The 20423-nt window shown below is 42.6% G+C and overlaps 1 protein-coding gene across 4 annotated transcripts in view; it reads right to left on the bottom strand.

The window, feature by feature from the left end:
* Positions 1-20423, bottom strand: part of Rnf121 (ring finger protein 121) — a 60158-nt gene that overhangs the window by 28127 nt on the left and 11608 nt on the right. For 2 of the 4 annotated variants that reach the window (XM_057779448.1, XM_057779447.1), the window contains exons 2-3: positions 10151-10188; positions 7832-7973 (exon numbers count right to left, since the gene is read on the bottom strand). In XM_057779448.1, coding sequence (XP_057635431.1) covers positions 7832-7973; positions 10151-10182 — 174 coding nt within the window. In that variant the 5' untranslated portion in view covers positions 10183-10188. Of the gene's footprint in view, positions 1-7831; positions 7974-10150; positions 10189-20423 lie in introns of those variants that run through there. The other 2 variants (XM_057779449.1, XM_057779450.1) reach the window with 2 other exon arrangements.

Genomic DNA, 20423 nt, shown 5'->3' with positions numbered 1-20423 from the left:
TGCTTCAGACTCCCGAGACTAAGGGCGTGAGCCACACCTGGCTTTGTTGTTATTGTTGTTGTTTTGTTTTTTTAAGAATGCTTTATTATTTTTACTTAGTGTATATGACAGGTGGGAGAAAGGAGGAGGAGGAGAGGGGAAGGAAGAGAGAAGGGGAAGGAGAAGGGGAGGGAGGGGAAGGGAGAGAAAGCATGCCGAGTGTGCATCTGCTAAGGGCTAAGGGCAACTGGAGTGGGCTCTCCCAAGGATAAACTTGAGTCATCGGGTTTATTTTCAGGGTCTCTGCTCACAGAGCCACCTCGGCAGCTCATTTTGTTGTTGGTGTTTACCAGTAACAGGTATAAACCCACAGCCGTGAACACGCTAGGCGAGCACTCTTCCACTGAGCCATGGCCCTGTTCTGACAGAAGCTTTGCTTTTGCTTTGTAGTGCTGGGCCCTGCTTGTCACCAGGGAAGTACTATAGTGCATGTCTAGCCAAGAAAAATCCCTTTTTGGGTAATAATTATCAAGTGTAAACTGTAAGTAATTTGAGGTATTTTTATTGATGGTGGAAACAAAAAGAACATTATCGGAATTTAGAGACAAGAAAACAGTTTGTTCCAAGTAAGTTAATTTGAGCTAACGCTTCTTCAAATGTGAAAAGCTAGACTTGAGCAAGTGATTTCCCGGAGCACCTAGGCTAGACAAGTTGGCGGGCAGCATCCCAGCCACTCCAGAGTGGAGAGCAGAACTTCTCATCAGGGAGCCCTGTGCTTCCCAGGGGGCACCCTGCAAAGTCTAGAGACAAACAAACTCGGATATCTACTAAAAGGTGCTACTGTGGAGGCTCAGGATACCTGATGTGACGGCTTGACTATATCTGGAATTAATTAAAACCCCAAATGGCTGGGAATACCCATGAGGGATTTTTGCTTAATTAAATCATTTGAAGTGGGATAATCCACTTCCAATCTGTTTTTTTTTTAAGATTTATTTATGTTGTATGTATGAGTGCTCTATCTGCATATACACCTTTATGACAGACAAGTTCATCAGATCCCACTATAGATGGTTGTGAGTCACCATGTGGTTGTTGGGAATTGAACTCAGGACCTATGGAAGAGCACCCAGTGGTCTTAACCACTGAGCCGTATCTGCAGCCCTAATCTGGGTTTTTGATGTGGGAAGAGCCACCTTTAATCCATGTCTTTGGAGATGGGAAGACCCATCTCTAAATACGGGCAACACCATCTGCTGGGAGCCTCTCTAAGGACACGGAAGGAGGAAACGGCTCTTCACCCGCTTGCTCTTCACCCTTACTGGCATGAGAGCCTATTTCACCTGATATTCTGTGATGCTCAGCACAGCCCTCCTCACCTCACAAAGAATAAGCCGGCCTAAAATGCCAATAGTCCCTGATGAAAACTCATTTACGAGAACAGGACTGGTGTTTTTCCACTTGGTGGTCACATGGGCGAGGGTGCCAACCTAAGCTATGCTAGTAAAGAACAAAACTGTATTCAGCTGGAGAGAAAGAAACACAACCTTATCTACCAACCCATCATTTTCTGGCATGCCATAAACACTTATTTTTTAAAGCTTCCTCAAACCCTCCATGCTTCTGCTGGCCGACGATAATCCCAGTGCTTCCTCAACACAGCATTCTCCAGGAATCATTTCAATTCTCTTTATCCCAAAACACGACAATGTATTTAATATAGACACTTTTGCTTGTACTTACCAGGTATCTTTTTGTTACCCTTTTCAGTCAGTACTTAAACAATGAACCTACTAGTCTGCACACAAGGAAAAAACTAAAACTACTTAGATAAAACTATGTCTTACCTAGTATGTTCTTTTCTAACTTATTCTCCCATCTCCTTCTCATACAAGGTCACCAGTACCCTAAAAACTTGAGTCTTATCATTCTTGCTTTTTGATGTGTATTTGAGTACATGTGTGTATATGTGGACACTCTGATGTCATTCTAAGCACCATCCACTGCTAAAAAAAAAAAAAATCTCCAGATACGAATTTTATTACTTTATATACTTTGCATTTAGAATTAATGTTTGCCATTAATTAGATTGAAACCACAAGCTGATTTTTAAAGCAGACATGAGTAACACCACTCTTTGACAAAGAATTTAAAGACTGACAGGCTATAAATACTTGCACAGCACCAAAGCATGACCTAATTTTATCTAAACCTGTAAAAAAAAAAGTGAAAGTTTTTTTTTTTTTCTTCCCTCTGTGAAGGAATCCTTCCTGGATGAAATTATAAATATCTATAGATTGTTTATTTAATAAAAAAGATAGATTATCTAGCTGTAGACTACAAATATAGATTGGCAAGTAGTATGTAGACCAGTATCCTATCAATAATTATATAAAGCTTTTTCAAAGATGAAGTTGCAGGCTGAGTATGTCTGCATTTATTGAGGGTTCTTGGCTATCATCAGCACTAAGTGTGAATGGTTTTGATGGCCAGTTTTGTCTAAATACATTCAGGCTACTTGACTCATTGTTAATGCTTTGATGAAAAGTTTTTATGTGCAGTAGATCTATGAAAGTATTGTTCATACTGATCAGAATTAAATTTGTACAGAGCAAATTTTTACTTCTGCTTTTGGTTTTATTGAACAAGACAGGGTTTTTCTGTGTATCCCTGGCTGTCCGGAACTCACTCTGTAGACCAGGCTGGCCTCAGATTCACAGAGATCTCTGCCTGCCTCTGCCTCTTCAGTGCTCGGATTAAAGACGTGCACCACCACCACCACAGAGTAGTCTTAAAATGAATGTAAATTACACTAAATCTTTCCTTTTTACAACCTATACTAAGAGACTCTGTAAACTAAATAAAGTTATTGTGCAAAAAAATAAATAAATAAATAAACTAACTTATTATTAGCTGTGTGTAGAAATTAAAGGACAGCTATCAGTCAGAAGTCGGTTCTCCCCTTCAACAGTGGGTTCCGGAATCACTCAGGTTTATAAAGCTGGCACTTCAGTTCCAAGCTAAATATCTGTTGAATCCATTAAAAGACTGGGACCAGGCATGGAGTGCAGCCCTTTAATCTCAGCATTTGGGTGGCAGAGACAGGTGGATTTCTGTGAGTTCAAGGCCAGTCAGGTCTACAGAGTGAGTTCCAGGTCAGCCAGGGATACATTAAGATCCTGTTTCACGGGTGGTGGCGGCGCACGCCTTTAATCCCAGCACTCGGGAGGCAGAGGCAGGCAGATCTCTGGGAGTTCAAGGCCAGCCTGGTCTACAAGAGCTAGTTCCGGGACAGGCATCAAAGCTACAGAGAAACCCTGTCTCGAAAAACCAAAAAAAAAAAAAAAAAAAAAAAAGATCCTGTTTCAATAAACAAAGTTTTAAAATATAGCAACAAGGCCAGGCATGATGGTACACTGGGAAGCAGAGCAGGCATGTTTCTGACTTAGAGGCTAGCCTGGTCTACAGAGTGAGTCAAGGACAGTCAGTGCTACACAGAGAAACCTTAACTTAAAACAAACAAACAATTATATAAAGAGCCACTTTAGATTCCTCTCCTTTTCTTCTTTTTAAAGTGTAGTTTTTATTATTTTGTTGTTGTTTTTTGATTTTAAAACAAGATTCTCGATATAGCCCTGGCTGCTTTTGAACTGACTATGAAGATCAGGCTAGCCCTGAACTCACAGAAATCCACCCACCTCTGTCTCCCAGGTGCTGAGATTAAAAGTGTGTGTCACCGCTGCTGGATTGTATATGGTGTTCTGGGCACAGATCTCACATCTCATTATAATGGGTGTGAGCCTCCATGTGGTTGCTGGGAAATGAACTCAGGACCTCTGGAACGGCAGTCAGTTCTCTTACCCTCTGAGCCATCTCTCCAGCCCTGGATTTTTTTTTAAGATTTCTTTTTAATTACTCATTATGTGCATATCTGTAGACATGTGTATGTGTATATAGTGCTCTGGGAGGCCAGAGGAAGGTGCTGAGAACCAAACTTAATGTCTTTGTAGTTTTGAGCACTTCCGGCTGCTCTTTAAGAGGACCCAAAAATTCTGGTGCTGGCGAGATGGCTCAGAGGATAAGAGCACTAGCTGCTCTTCCAGAGGTCCTGAGTTCAATTCCCAGCAACCACATGGTGGCTCACAACCATCTGTAATGAGAATTGGTGCCCTCTTCTGGCCCACAATGAGACAGAATACTGTATAAATAAATAAATAAATAAATAAATAAATAAATAAATAAATAAATAAATAAATAAATCTTAAAAAAAAAGAGGACCAAGTTCAAATCACAGCACCTATGGGCAGCTCACAAGCATCTGTAATTCCAGTCCTGGGGATCCAACACCCTCTCCTGGCCTTCACTGTTACTGCATGCATGTGGTACAAAGACACACATGTAGGTAAAACACCCATAAGCATAAAATAAAATGAAAAACAAATAAAAACAGAAATACCAAAAGGGCTGCCACTCTACACTTGTTCTAATGGTTTTCTTATTTTTCTGGGACCAAGGAAACTTATATTTTGTATACACAATAACTACAAGTGTCTCATCTCATGAAGCATGAGCCGGGTCCACACATGAAGCCCCACCCAGACAGCTAAACTGTTGGTACCATGTGAGCATCTCATGCACTGTGACCTGAAGGTACACATCTCTATTAGTCATAGACAACACCAACCTCAAGGACAAAGATCAGTTTCTTTACCTCTATGCTCCAGATTATACCTTAGTTCCCTCAAGAGAAAATCATTTCCAGAGGCCACACAGAGCAGAGCTGAAAATGTGAAATGGGAAACAAGTAACATGGGCTGCCTGGCTTTCTAGAGGCCCCGACCTTCCATGCTTCCCCTGATATCATTGTCACACAGATTAAATGGCAGCACAGCTCCGTGGTGGTGGCACATGCCTTTAATCCCAGCACCCAGGAGGCAGAAGCAGGCGGCAGCCGGGCCCACAAAGTGAGTTCCAGCAAGCAAGGGTTACATAGAAAAATTCTGTTTCAAAAAAACCAAAACTAATTAATTAATTAAACGAGATAGCACTGTAGTTGGCTACAGACCCCTCACCATGTTCGGCAATATTACAAGTCTAAACATATACTGCAGAAAAAAAGCACTTAGAGATTTTGACTGAAAGTCATAAAGTAAAATTATCTAATGGTTTTATCACTTGAGCAAATTATTCAGATTAACTACTTCAGTTACTCATTTCTACCTGAAGAAAGCACTGCCCACCAAATTATACTGAGGTTTAATTGAGTTTACACATGTAAAGTACTTAAAGCATTAAGAACTCAGCAAATATCATCAAGTATGGTGGTGCCTGCTTGCACTGGGGAGACTGAGGCAGGAATGTCTCAAGTTCATAGGCAACCTGGACCAATTCTCTACGTGATGTGTGATCTTCTATGCCACTTTTCTGTACATCATTGAAAGGGCACTGATTTCTCCACTGCTATAGAACTGCCTATTACTCCTTCCGGTCCTGTCAGTTTTTGGTTCCCATATTTTTGGCACCTTTGTGTGTGTGTGTGTGTGTGTATATATATTTATTTATTTATAATTGCATCTTTTTGCTATATTGTACTTTAACTAATATATACAATAATTTGTGTGGGAAGTCCTTCTATATACGTGTTGCTTTTATTGGTTAAGGAATAAACCTGTTTCAGCCAGTGGCTTGGCAGAATAGGGCTAGGCAGGAAAACTAAACTGAGTGCTGGTAGAAAAGAAGGCAGAGTCAGTGAGAAGCCATGTAGCTGCCAGAGGAGAGAGAAGCAAGTCAACAGTTAGAACCTTGCTGGTAGACTACGAGCCTTGTGGTAAAATACAAAATAATAGGGATGGGTTAATTTAAGATATAAGAGCTAGCTAGCAATACATTTAAGTGATTGGCCAAGCAGTCATTTAATTAATATAGTTTCTCAGTGATTATTTCTGGTCAGGGTAGCCAGGAAATGAATGAACAGCTTCCAACTACAAATAATCACATAAATATGTTATCACTTATAATCTTTACCTAAGCCTATGTCATTTGAAATTAGTATAGCCATCTCACCTTCGTTTCTTTTTAAATATTTATTTATTTATTATGTATACAGTGTTCTGTCTACATGTATGCCTGCATTCCAGAAGACAGCACTGGATCTCATTACAGATGGTTGTGAGCCACCATGTGGTTGCCGGGAATTGAACTCATGACCTTTGGAAGCGCAGGCAATGCTCTTAACCACTGAGCCATCTCTCCAGCCCACCTACCTTTTTTTTTAAAGATTTATTTATTTATTATGTATACAGTGTTCTGTCTACATGTATGCCTGCATTCCAGAAGACAGCACTGGATCTCATTACAGATGGTTGTGAGCCACCATGTGGTTGCTGGGAATTGAACCCAGGACCTTTGGAAGAGCAACCAATGCTCTTAACCTCTGCGTTCTTAACCTCTCTAGGCCACCACCTTCCTTTCTTTCATTTTAAAAATATTTTGTTTTTAGCCAGGTGGTTGTGGCACACACCTTTAATCCTAGTACTCAGGAGGCAGAGGCAGGTAGATCTCTGGCAACACGGTCTACAAAATGAGTTCCAAGATGGCCAAGGTTAACAAAGAGAAACCCTGTCTTGAGAAATAAAACAAATTTATTTTTAATTACATGTATATATGGGATTGGAGGAAGGAATATGCACACATGTTTGGGCACCTGCAGAAGCCAAAAGAAAAAAGATCAGATCCTGTGGAGCTAGAGTCAAAGGTGGGTTGTAGGTCACCCAATGTGGATGGTGCTCTGTGAGAGGACCCTCTTTCTTTGTTTGGACTCATTCTGTAGTCCTGGTTGCCCTTGAAGCATTTAGAATAGTCTGGTCTTGAATTTATGTCCTCTACCTTCTGTTGGCTATCATTTTCATGGGATATCTCCTCCTGTCCTTTTACTTGATTGTGGGGGCTTGTGTGTGTCCTGGTATCTGATGTGAGACTTATACACCTAGCATGCTGATGAATTATGGGACCTTTCCTTTATTACTCCAATCTTACTGGAAGAACTTCCTTGTGCCATTTAGCTGTTTGCTTTCTGTATGCATTACATATTCTTTCTTCACTTCCTCCATTGCCTTTTTGTTTGTTTGCTTGATTTTGGCTTTTGGAATACACATTAATGAAATCTAGCCCCTTCTCATAAGACTAGTGTTGGCTTGCCCAGTCAATGATCTCCCTTCCAAATGAATGATCTCTGGTATCTACTTCAGGGATTGTCTCACGACGTTTAAAAAGAAGTATCTCCTTTTTCTGATGATGAGGTAGTCTCATGTCGGGCTGGGAGTAGTGGTGCTAGTCTTTAATTCCAGTATTTAGGAAGCAAAGATCTCTGTAAATTCGAGGCCAGCCTGGTCTACATAGCAAGTTCCAGGACAGTCAGAGCAAACAGTGAGACCCTGTCTCAAAACAAATGAAGAAACAGAATTGTCATCTCATGCTTTATTCTTGTTTTCATATACCAAATCACTTGCCCATTACACACACACACACACACACACACACACACACACACACACACACGTATGTCCCACAAACGACTCTTCATTCCATATGGAAAATCCATTGCTACTGTTTTTATCTGCCTACTTGTGCATCAGCCTGGATCCTAGGACACTTATGAAGGGTCTCTTGATGACTAAAAGTAAGAGGTGCCAGGTGTGGTGGTAAACACCTGCAATCCTAGTATTTGAGAGATAAAGATAGAAAGATCAAGGAGCTCAAAATCATTCTCATCTACTTAATGAGTTCAAGGTCTTCCTGGGTTACAGGAATTCCTGTCTCAAAGAACATTTTCAAAGAATGAGAAGTGGCTTACGTTGTAAGAACGGGGGTGCCTCTGTTTCCACTGTACCAGGAGCAGCTGGGCTACCACCAAGGTAGCAATGAGGATGAGGACCATTTCGGCATGCATGGCTTCATGGCCACGATGTTTGGCATGCATACGTGCATGCTCGACCCTGAAAGGCAAACAGGCAGGGTGAGTAGGGGAAGGGATGGTGTGGTGGTAAAGGAGCAGTCTTTCCCAGGGTATCCTTCTAGTTCACAGCTCACAACATGGTCCTGGGTTTCTCCATTCATTTATTTATTTGCTTATCGATTTATTTATTTATTTATGCATCAGGCAGGATATCTCTACAAAGTCCTGGCTGTCCTAGAACTCACGATGTAGACCAAGCTGGCCTCAAACTCAAATATCTGCCTGCCTCTGCTTCCTGAGTGCTGGAATTACAGGCGTGCATCACCATGTCCAGCAGCAAAGGGTACCATGAGAACTCGGAGCTAAGAACCATGTCAAGAGAAAGGACATGGGCCGGGCGGTGGTGGCACACGCCTTTAATCCGAGCACTCGGGAGGCAGAGCCAGGCTGATCTCTGTGAGTTCGAGACCAGCCTGGTCTACAAGAGCTAGTTCCAGGACAGGCTCCAAAACCACAGAGAAACCCTGTCTCGAAAAAACCGAAAAAAAAAAAAGAGAAAGGACATGACTACAGCAGAGGCTCTCCGGGTTCTGGTTACAAAGCACAGTTACTGGGATTAGACATAAATGATGTGCTACTTGCCCCTTGTGGCTGAAATGTAGGAAACCTTCCTTGAATCAGGAAGGAAATGCCAGGAGAAGCGTGAGTCGCTGCCCATTCCAATCCTATTTCACCTGTCGCTAGACAAAGAAAGTAGAGCTCACAGTCGTAAAGCCTCTTAGTGTTTATCACAGCACTAACGGGTGTGACATTGGGAGTCTTGCTTTATTCATCACACCTCTTGGCCAGGCCTAGAGAGCTTAGCTAAAAGTCTGAGCTCTTCCAGTCTGCACCAGCGCAACCACGTCTTTATCATCAGCATCAAGGAAACAGCCTCTGCAAGGGCTCAAGGAGGTGAATAATCAGACAACTAGACAATGTATCTGAAACATCAATCTTAAACTGACATTTTCTGGTCTGGGTTGTGTAAGAAAGAGACTTGAGCACATATCTTTAATTCCAACACTCTGGAGACAGAGGCATTTCTATGAGTTTGAAGCTAGTCTGTCTAAAACACGTTTGTGAGAACTTGTCTAATAACATACATACATATTTTACAACAAAACAAAAATATACCTACTTATATTTGATCCATTGTACCTAACCCTAAATTCTGTGTAAACAAAGGACAAAGGACATAGCCACACCTCATTCCCAATGCTAAACCTTCAAATATTTATGACTGCATTAAAGCAAACAAACAAAAAAGCACTTTCCTGTTTCAATCAGGTTAATGGCCCTAACCTTTCTCTCCCCTTTTTTCTTCCATTTTCTTTTTTTTTGAGACAAGGATTTAATATGTAGGCCAGGTTAGCCTTGAACTCACAAAAGCCTAACTGCCTCTGCCTCCAGAGTCCAAGAATTAAAGGTGCGTGCCACCATGCCAACCTGGTCATACTCTTTTAATCATCCTGGTTTCTTTCTCTACATATGATCCACTTAAAAAGAAATCTTCGGAACTGCCAGTGGTGCATGCGACTTTAATTCCAGCACTCGGGAGGCAGAGGCAAGTGGATCTCTGTGAGTTCAAGGCCAACCTGGTCTACAGAGTGAGTTCCAGGACTGGCTCCAAAATTACAGAGAAACTCTGTCTCAAAAAACAAAACCAAACAGACAAACAGAGTGAACTGTCAGGTCTGGTGTTACTGGCCTACACCCAGCTACTTCAGAGGCTGGGGCAGAAGGGTGGTGAACTGGGGGCCTGTCTAGGCTACACAGTAAGTTCAAGGTTAGCTTGGGCAATTTGATCAGACTATTTCAAAATAAAAAGTAAAAAGAGGGCTGGGGTTACAGATCAGGGTAGCTTACTTGTTTAACATGTATGAGGCCTAGATTCAATCCTCAGTATGGGATTTTTTAAAAAAAAAAGCAGGGTAGGGGGGTCTGGTAGTGATAAAGAGGCAGTGAGAAGTTAAAAAAATTTATCCCATATCATATAGCTGGTAAAACTGGCTTCACCACAGGATGTTTAGTGCAAGTACCTACTTACTCTAGGACCCGGAAACTTGGAATGGTTTGCAAAAGACCTGTCATAGACAGCGCATCCACAGACAGAGGGGAAAGAGTAGTCACACAATTAGCTGGGCTGGCCTGTGGGACCCGAACTGGCACACTTACCTCCACTGCTCCTCTGGAGAGAGGTCTGACATATCAACCTAGAGAAAGACACCACCAGAAAAATACATGTCATTGACTTAGCACTGTCCCCACCCAAAATAAGGGGCTCGCTTATATACTCATCAGTATTTTCAAGGAATTAGAGGAGGAGGCTTCACACCTTACGATTTCTACGAAGCCTTTCTCGCCACTACTTCGCAGTGACTTCTCCCTTCCTCAGCGGCTAGTGTGGCTCGGGTTCTAGGACTGAATGAATGCTGCATGGCTGAGCTATGGAATCGCAGACTGGGAGTCCTGACATCCAATATGCTCGTAGGATGATGGACATATTGTTATATGGCAAGAATAAGCTATGGAAGAATAAACAAGTGGGATTTGACTCAGTCTGGGTTGTTATAAACCAGGGAAGGTTTCTCGGAATAATTTTGAAATATTATCCAGAAATGAGAGGAAATTTCTAGGCAAAGGAAATTACATGAACAGGAAGAGGGAAAAGTTTACAGTATACAAAGAACTAAGTATGATTAGGATAGATATGAGTCAGGATTAGTAAGATAGGAAGCCAGATAAAGTATTACCGTGTACCACCACACAAATGGTCACACAGGAGCAGGTACAACATTACATCAGGGCAAAGTGGCATTTGACTCCTGTCCTGCTACTGACATTAGAAACGCACGACCTTCTAAACTCCAGGCTCTGGTTCTATCCAGGGTCCCTCAAACTTGGCACTACTGATATTTGGGGAAGGAGTGTATCCCGTATATAATCAGCAGCTTCCAGAAAGAACATCTATACATTGTCACATTTATTCTGGGTGACAAAAGTTGCCTCTCTCAGAAACCTCTGCTCCAGAATATGACTACACCCTTGGCACTCAGGGCACCTTCTACTTCTGTAGAGTCGTACGGAATCACACCAAAATTCAGTTTTATGCCAAACTGGGTTGGAAATGTTCCCTGACAGCAAAGGAGATAAAGGCTTAGAACACTCAAATGAATAAATCAAAATACATTCCTTTACTCCAAAAATGAAGGACGGGAGGTAGAAATCAAGCCCTATGTCTAGCTGAGTGCTGCGGGGAGAGGAGTCAGGTTTTCAATGGTCTGTTATTGGTACACTGACTTGTCAGGGATGGGCGTCACACAGGTGAACACAAACTGAACTCAGTGAACTTTTCAAAAAGAGAAAAAGAACTAACTTGAAGCTGGATGGGTAGAGAAGTAAAGGAAGGTGATAAACAGGCTCAAAATACATTAAATGAAATTCTCAAAGAATTCATTAAACATTACTAAAAATATTCTGTCAGTACTTAAGCTGCTCAAGGTCTAGTTTCTTACCAACCTAATAACTTCAGAAAAGCGCTTTAAGGGACTAGGGAAAATAAATGGCTCAGCAGATAAAGCACTTCTTATATAGCATGAAGACTATAGTTCCAATCCTCAGCACCCACAGAAGACACCATCTGAATTGCCTGTAGGAAGACAGTGGCAGGGAACCTCTCCAGCAAGTCAGCTAGCTGGACTAGCAGAATGGCCAAGTTCTAGGTTCAGGTGAGAGATCCTGTCCCAATATATACTAGGTGGAGAGCAATGAAGAAGACACCAAAGTCAACCTCTAGCCTCCACATGTATGTGCACATACATGCAAGCATGTCCACAAAGATGTGAGGAGAGGGAGGGCAAAAGGGAAGGAGAGGAGGAGGGAGGGACGGACTTTTTATTCTTCCGGTTTATTGAGACAGGGTTTCTCTGTGTAGCTGTCCTGAAACTCACTCTGTAGACCAGGATGGTCTCGAAGTCCCAGAGATCTGCCTGCCTCTGTCTCCCAAGTGCTGGGATTAAAGGCGTGCACTACCAGCTCCCGGCTTCAGAATCTGATGCTTAGCAAGATCTCCAGGTGATTGTTATAAATGTGAAATTTGAGAAACGTTCTTCTAGAACATTCATTTACAGTATCATGCTATCTCAGACATGATTTCCAAATACTCTAACTGCCTACAGCCAAGACCAGGCCAGTGCAAGCAAGGAATTCAGGGTTCAAAATTGAAGAAGGCATTCATCCTATTCTTGTATAACTTGTGCTTCCTTAAGTTTGTGACCTAGCATTTTGAATGCCTTACCCCAGTTCTGGCCTGACCTAATGTACCCTGCACCTCTCCCATATATCAGGAAGATGCCTCAGAACCAATATATACTTTACACTGCTTTTGTGTCTTCTAAGGAGAACAGCAAAGACTGGGTAGTCAATGAATATTTAAGTAATTGAATAAAATTCTCTCCTGTGATCTAAGTATGCTAACAGATCAGCACAATACCTGGACATGCTGAAAAAAAGAATATACAAACACTTGAAAATGCCTAAAAAGTGTCTGGGGAAAGAATATTTATTTGATACCAGACAGCATCTAGAAAAATCATGTTAGAAAACTTTATGTGAGAAAAGAAAGAAAGAAAATCCATTGAAGGGCAAACTATGAATACACAGAGTACTGGACCAGGCACGCAAGTGTCTCTGAGAGTAAACCATGTGTATTATTATCTATGTCTTAATTCCACCATCTGAAAACAGAACAAGACCTTTGACTCCATCATACGGCTATGAGGAAAGTACTCTGACAGTGAGCTGCCTTTCCTCTAGAAGAGTGAAGAGGCCGGGGAACTCAAAGTTGATGAAGCATGGGACAGCAATGCTTCAGAGCCCCAAAGAGAAGAGATCAGAAGAAAAAGCCCTAAGGCCAAGACTAGACTTGTGGCTTAAAGGATCACTAGCATTTCACAAAGTAGTATAAATGTTAAGAATAACATATAACCTGGCTTTAAATTTGTGTCCAGAACCAAAAGGTTACTTAAATAACATTCCTATCAGTGTTCTGGTTCAAGTAGAAAAACAAGAGAAGCCATAAACTACAGTTATAATTAACCTGTACCATCTGGAAAGACATCTGTACTGGTACCTCATTAAGAGAAGGAGTTTGCTCATCTGGGGACCAGCACTAGCCCAGTCTGAAGGTATTTTGTCTGAAGCTCAGGTGGATAATTAGGCAGGCTCCAGGGCAAGGGAATAACTGATGGTCCCATAACCAAAACCTAGAACACAATAAAAAATGCATACAATGTTTTATTGCTAGCCAACCTCTCTGCTCTAGGATCTCACCAGGTTCCTAGTCATGCCAACCTACCTCAGTCCAGATCTAAAAGAAGTTACACAAAATGCTAGACAGGGGGCAAGAGAAATTTTGCAAACACAGAAAATGACGAAAGTTGAGGCTATGTTTTCTCAGGAGCAAAAGATTTCAGTGCCCACCCTGTGTACCCACAGCAGACTGTGTCCTCCACAGAGAGCACACTCTGTGATCTCTGTCAGTGCCCACCCTGTGTGCCCACAGCAGACTGTGTCCTCCACAGAGAGCACACTCTGTGATCTCTGTCAGTGGCCACCCTGTGTGCCCACAGCAGACTGTGTCCTCCACAGAGAGCACACTCTGTGATCTCTGTCTTCATAGCTTCATCCCTTAAGCCCCTCTCTTCCACCAAATCAAATTCTCTCTGCAAAACACGGACCAAGGGGTCTGGAGAGATGGCTCAGAGGTTAAGAGCACTGACTGCTCTTCCAGAGGTCCTGAGTTCAATTCCCAGCAACCACATGGTGGCCCACAGCCATCTATAATGAGATCTGGTGCCCTCTTCTGGCAAGCATACATGGAAGGAATGTTGTATACATAATAAATAAATAAGTCTTTAAAAAAAAAAACAAAAAAACACGGACCAAATCCTGCTAGGTTCTGGAAGGCTCTTTAGCACATCCTCCACACCTTTACTACGTGTATCTAAATACAATAATGCTGGTATCCTAAAAGCTTATTATTAAACAGAAAATTTCAGAATCCACACAAAACCTCCTATATCAGAATGTGCAATCTAGCACATGAAATAATTTATATGCACACTAAAGTTTGAGAAGTATTGCTATTATATTTAGCACTCATACTCACAATCTGCATCTATGAGCATATGCATCTCTACACTTGGTTCTTTGTTTTGTATTTGTTTTTTTGTGACAGGTTTCTCTCTTACTTTGTAGACCAGGCTGACCTTGAACTCACAGAGACCCACAGAAAGGGATTAAAGATGTGTGCTACCAACGCCCGGCTACACTTTTTAATGAAATGGTTCACTTTTTTAAAAAAACGTGGCAATTTTATTAAGATCTAACTCAAACAGTAAGAAAATAGTCCATTTTAAAAGTGCTTCCCAACAGTTGTGATCTTTCGTTTATTAAGTTCTGGGTCACTCCTCACAGCGTGCTGTGCTCTCACTTCCATGCCACACCTTCCACACGCAGAGAAAGTACACGGCCTGTGTATGGAGGCCCGAAAACAATTCCTGAGAGTCGGTTCTCTGTTTCCGACACATGGGTCATTCAGGCTCGGCAGTCAGTGCCTTGCCCCACCTTGCTGACACTTGGGTTAATTTCTGAGTATGCTGTGCAGCAGGAGTCCAACTTCATTCCGCCAAAAAATTTAATTTAAAAATATGGCTGGGGGATGGCTCAGAAAAGCGATTGTTGTGCAAGTCTTAAGACCTAAGTTCAGGTCTCTAGCGCCTGCAGAAATGCTGGCGAGGGCAGCCTGCACCTGTAGCCCAGCACAAGGCAAGGATGGTGTCTGAGTTATGGTTTTATTGCTGTGACGAAATACCACGAGCAGCCTGAGGAGGTATATGACTTAGTTTCTAGTCACCCACCCAGGGAAGTCAGGGCAGAGGCAGAGAGGCGGGAACTGAGGCGGAGGTCCCGTGGCCTGCTCACTCAGGACCAGCAGCCCAGAGGTAGCACCACGCACACTGAGCAGCCCTCTCACATTAACCATCCAGAAACTGCATCTCAGGTTTACCCACAGGACACTCGTGTGCGGTATTTTCTCAATGCATTCAAAACGACTCTAGCACTTGGGAGGCAGAGGCAGGCGGATCTCTGTGAGTTCGAGACCAGCCTGGTCTACAAGAGCTAGTTCCAGGACAGGCTCCAAAGCCACAGAGAAACCCTGTCTCGAAAAACAAAAAAACAAAAAACAAAAAACAAAAACAAAAAAAAAAAACGACTCTAGCTTACACGCCAGTTGACACACAGGTGGGCCATATGGACACACACGACAGGACACAACACAGCAGAGGGACTCCTGGAGCGTGCTGCCCAGTCAGGCTAGCCAATGTTTCTAGACACGTTAGAGAGCCCCGGGCTCAGTAGAAAGTGACTAAGGAGGACACCTGATATTGATCTCTGGCACATACAATGCTCACACACAATTGCATGTGCACGCATGCGCACATGCATGCGTGCACATACATGCACATATCAATTGGTATAAAGATATATAATCCAGACCATTTACAGACAACACTTGTTTTCAGTTCCAAAAGAAATATGCTTTCTATCAGGAGGAGTGAGTGAGCCCAGGTCTGGCTGTCTCTCCCACAGCTATAGATTAAGTGTTCTCCCTCAGCGGCCAAGGTCACTATGCTGTTACAGCCAAGATTCTCTTCTCTACTGAGCCTATCTGATCACTCAGACTAAGTTTTAGGCTCACACTAAATATCACATGGCCTAGAAGATTTCCCCCAAAGTGACACCTATCCTCCTATCAATAATGTAGAATTTGACAATACTGGACAATATTGAGTATTCTGTATTTTTCTTTCTTTCTTTTTTTTTAAAAAAAAAAACAAAACAAAACTAGTTTTTCAAGACAGGATTTCTCTGTAGCTTTAGAACCTCTCCTGGAACTAGCTCTTGTAGACCAGGCTGGCCTTGAACTCACAGAGATCCGCCTGCCTCTGCCTCCCTAGTGCTGGGATTATAAAGGTGTGTGCCACCACTGCCTGCTTCCTGGAAGCCAGCTTCCTGGTTCCTGGAAGTATATGCTTCCAATTTCAGCAATTGAGAGGTTGGGGCAGAAAGAATTATAAACCCAAGGCAATGTCAGCCTTGGGACACACAGTGAGAGCTGTTTAAAAAGAAAGGTGCGGGAGGGGTCCTTGACATGTCAATGACATACAAATGTCAAAGGCAAAGACAGATGCTGGAAATCTTGACAGCAATTAATAAATATTTCTCTTTCACTAAATTACAAAACAAGCATAAAGCATTTGCCCTTATAAAATTTACCTTTAATGCAGAAGACAAATATAAAATATTTTACTTATTTATATATAAAAACATACACATATTTTATGTGTATGGATGCCTTGCCTGCCATGTAAATCTGTGCATCTTATGTGTGCCTGGTGCCCTTGGGGATCAGAAGAGGGCACCAGACCCCCTGGAACTGGAGTTACGGATGGTTGTGAGCGGCCATGTGGCTTTGTGTGCTGGGGAATTAAAATCAGGTCCTCTGGAAAAGTGACTAGAACTCTTTTTTTTTTTTTTCCAAAACAAGGTTTCTCTGTAGCTTTGGAGCCAGTCCTGAAACTTGCTCTGTAGACCAGGTTGGTCTCAAACTCACAGAGATCTGCCTGCCTCTTTCTCCTGGGTGCTGGGATTAAAGGCATGTGCCACCACTGCCCTGCTGGCAACCAAAACTCTTAATCCCTGAACCATTTATGTCTGTAGAAATATTTCTTTTTTTTTTTTTTTTAAGATTTTTTTATTTATTATGTATACAGTGTTCTGTCTGAATGTATGCCTGCAGGCCATAAGAGGGCACCAGATCTCATTACAGATGATTGTGAGCCACCATGTAGTTGCTGGGAATTGAACTCAGGACCTCTGGAAGAGCAGCCAGTGCTCTTAACCTTTGAGGCATCTTTTCTAGCCTGAAATTATTTCTTATTTAAGTATTCTGAGCAAAGATAACACAGGCTAGGAGAAGAAAGAATGAAGGAGACAACGTTGTTCTTCCATACAGTCAGCTTCCCCAAGAGCTTTTCAGTATGTGCAGAACTGGGGAAAATGGACAGGGACAGACCATGTGGTGTGTCTAAAATGGACATTTTTCACTCCAAGAAGAGGCCTTAGGACAACAGCTACTCTTTTCTCAATGAAGAAACAGCTGCAGACTCCAGTCTGGCACAGCTCCTCATCGCTGTGTCAACAAACAGGGCACATCTCCATGGGCCTCAGTTTATCCATCTAGAAAAATAAGAGGACTGGCTAAGATGGTGCCCAAGTTATTTTAAGCTAAAATAATGTAATTCACATCAAATTCATCTCACTCAAAATTTTTTGGAATCAGCTACGATACTTTGCTTGCCAAAACTGCCAGTTTCCTTAGTTACCATAAAAGTAAAAAGCAAAATGCCTTTTAGTTTGGTGAAGTATGCCAAAGCTGAACACCACCAAATTAACTCAGCAACAATTTACCCTGGGATCTGCAGATATCAGGAGTGGGCACCACCAAGATCACACCCTCCTATCACATGCCCATATACACACACACGCCACAAAATCAGGCACCGTTCTAGCATGTCCTTCTCTCCACCAGTGCTTTGGCTACTGCAAACCTTTCCCTCAAATGCTCCCTACTGTGTGGCCCACTCCTTTCTATCTTGTAAGATGTAAGTCACTTATTACTATCTTTGTGAGATAGTCTGAAATTTTAATCATTCATATACAGCCACTAAAAACTTATATTACGTTTTAGCTCCAGACTGGAAGTGTAACAACAATTAATGCTTCTTGTGAACAGGATAGGATCCTGGCTGCCCTTTCTACCATAGCAGCATGGCTTAAATACAGGCTCATTTGTTGGAATACTTGGTCCTGAGTTGGTAGAACGGTTTGGGAAGGATTAGGAGGAGGTGTGTCACTAGGGGCAGCCTTTGAGGTTTCAAGATTCCATCATTGTCAGTAGGTAATCTTACAGATCCAAGTGTGAGCTCTCAGACTACTGTTCCATCATGGACTCTAACCCTTTGAAACTATAAACCCAAAAAAACACTTTTTTCCCCAAAAACGGGGTTTCTCTGTGCAACAGTCCTGGCTGTCCTGGAAGTTGCTTTGTAGGCCAGGCTGGCCTCAGACTCACAGAGTTCCGCCTGCCTCTGCCTCCCGAGTGCTGGGACTACAGATGTGACCTGGTGTCACAGTGCTTTGACACAGCAGCAGGAAGTAACTAACACAGTAGCTCGTAGCATCAAGGCACCGCTTTAAAGCGCCTTGATTTTGGACTGTTCAGCCTCCAGAACTGTGAGAAACAAATCACTGAAGACTACTTAGCCTAAGGTATTTTGGAAGAGCAGTTTGAACACACCAAGCCACTCCTCAACTGGCAAATTCTCACATCTTTCATCTGGGACACTGTGATAGATTTTGTTTTTTCCAAAATAGGATTTCTCTGTGGCTTTGGAGCCTGTCCTGGAACTCACTATGTAGACCAGACTGGCCTCGAACTCACAAAGATCCACCTGCCTCTGCCTTCTGACTGCTGGGTGGTGGTGCACTTAATCCCAGCACTAGAGAGGCAGGAAGAGCTCTGTGAGTTTGAGACCAACCTGGTCCACAAGAGCTAGTTCCAGGACAGGCACCAAAGCTACATAGAAACCCTGTCTCGAAAAACAAAACAAAACAAAACAAAAGTTGAGTTATTTGGAATTATCTTGCTACTTGTTCATTATCTAGTTCCCCTATCAGGAAACAAACTCCTCAAGAACAACTGCTATCTGTCTTGTTCATTGCTAAGTACTAGAACCTAAAAAAATTGCCCGCTACATTAAAGATGTAAGCAGAGGTGTCTATGTGGTAGTTTGAGTAAGAAACGCTCCCCATAATCTGGGACATTAGACCACTTGATAGAGCAGTTGATAGAGCAGTTTGGGGAGGTGTGGCCTTGCTGGAGAAATTGTATCACTAGGGGTGGGCTTTGAGAGCTTAACGCCTTCCCCAACCTCCAGTTCACTCTCAGCTTTATGCTCATGGTTCAAGATGTGAGCTCACAGCATCCTTATCTAGCCACCGTGCCTGTCTGCTGCCTGTCTTGCCATTATAGACTCCATAAGCCAAAATAGACTCTTTTTCCTTTTTTTATTTTATTTATTATGAATACAGGGTTCTGCCTTCATGTATGCTTGCAGGCCAAAAGAGGGCACCAGATCTCATTACAGATGGTTGTAAGCCACCATGTGGTTGCTGGGAATTAAACACAGAACCTCTGGAAGTTCTGAATCATCTCTCCAGTCCTCCTGCTGATCCTTTCTTCTATTAAGTCACCTTGGCCATGTCTTACCACAGCAACAGAAAGTAACTAGAGTAGTCCCTGACTGACATTTTTACTTTATGATGATGTCACAGCACATGCATTCAATAGAAACCATTCTTCAAACTTTAATCATTTCTTAATACCTTCTTTTAAATTTTCTCATTAAATTTGGCCGGGCGGCGGTAGCACACGCCTTTAATCCCAGAACTCAGGAGACAGAGGCAGGCAGATCTCAGTTGAGTTTGAGGCCAGCCTGGTCTACAGAGTTCCAGGACAACCAAGGTGGTTAAAGAAACCCTGTCTTGGCCGGGCGGTGGTGGCGCACGCCTTTAATCCCAGAACTTGGGAGGCAGAGGCAGGCGGATCTCTGTGAGTTCGAGACCAGCCTGGTCTACAGAGCTAGTTCCAGGACAGGCTCCAAAACCACAGAGAAACCCTGTCTCGAAAAACCAAAAAAAAAAAAAAAAAAAGAAACCCTGTCTCAAAAAATAATTAAATATGTACATGTGTACGTGGGTAGGCCAGAAGTTAACTTGTGAGTTGGTTTACTCCTTCCATCATGGGTCTTCGGAATTGAACTAAGGTCAGCAAGCTTGATCAAGCACCTCTGCCCACTGAGTCACCTTGCTGGCCATCTTGTGATGCAGCTATGGCAGCAAGCCCAACTTCAGTCAGTCACAAGAGCACACGGACAGACAACTGGTGCTCCACAGGATGCTACGGTGGTGACTAGAGAGCAAGTACAGTAATGTATTTTTAGTTTCTACTCTCAACTTATCACGGGCTCACCAGGACAAACCTAATCATAAGTGAAAAAGAACCTGTATGTGAAGAAGTAAAGAATTACTAAACAATTTGAATTACATACTTAGATTGATGCCAATCATCTTAACACTCCAGAAGCTGATGGAGTCAGTCTGAGCTCCATAGTGAGGCCATTTCAGAACTGAAGACCAGGAGCTGGAGAGTCAGTGGGTAAGGTACTTGCTGTGCAAGCGTGAGGACCTGAGTTCAGATCTCTAATGTACCTCAAAGCACTATGGTATGGCATATGGCAGTGACAGAGACAGGCAGGTCCTG

Source organism: Chionomys nivalis, chromosome 8 (assembly GCF_950005125.1).
Source record: "Chionomys nivalis chromosome 8, mChiNiv1.1, whole genome shotgun sequence".
Taxonomy (NCBI): domain Eukaryota; kingdom Metazoa; phylum Chordata; class Mammalia; order Rodentia; family Cricetidae; genus Chionomys; species Chionomys nivalis.
The sequence above is the reverse complement of the archived record's forward strand: the minus strand, read 5'-3'. Positions and strand labels throughout refer to the sequence as shown.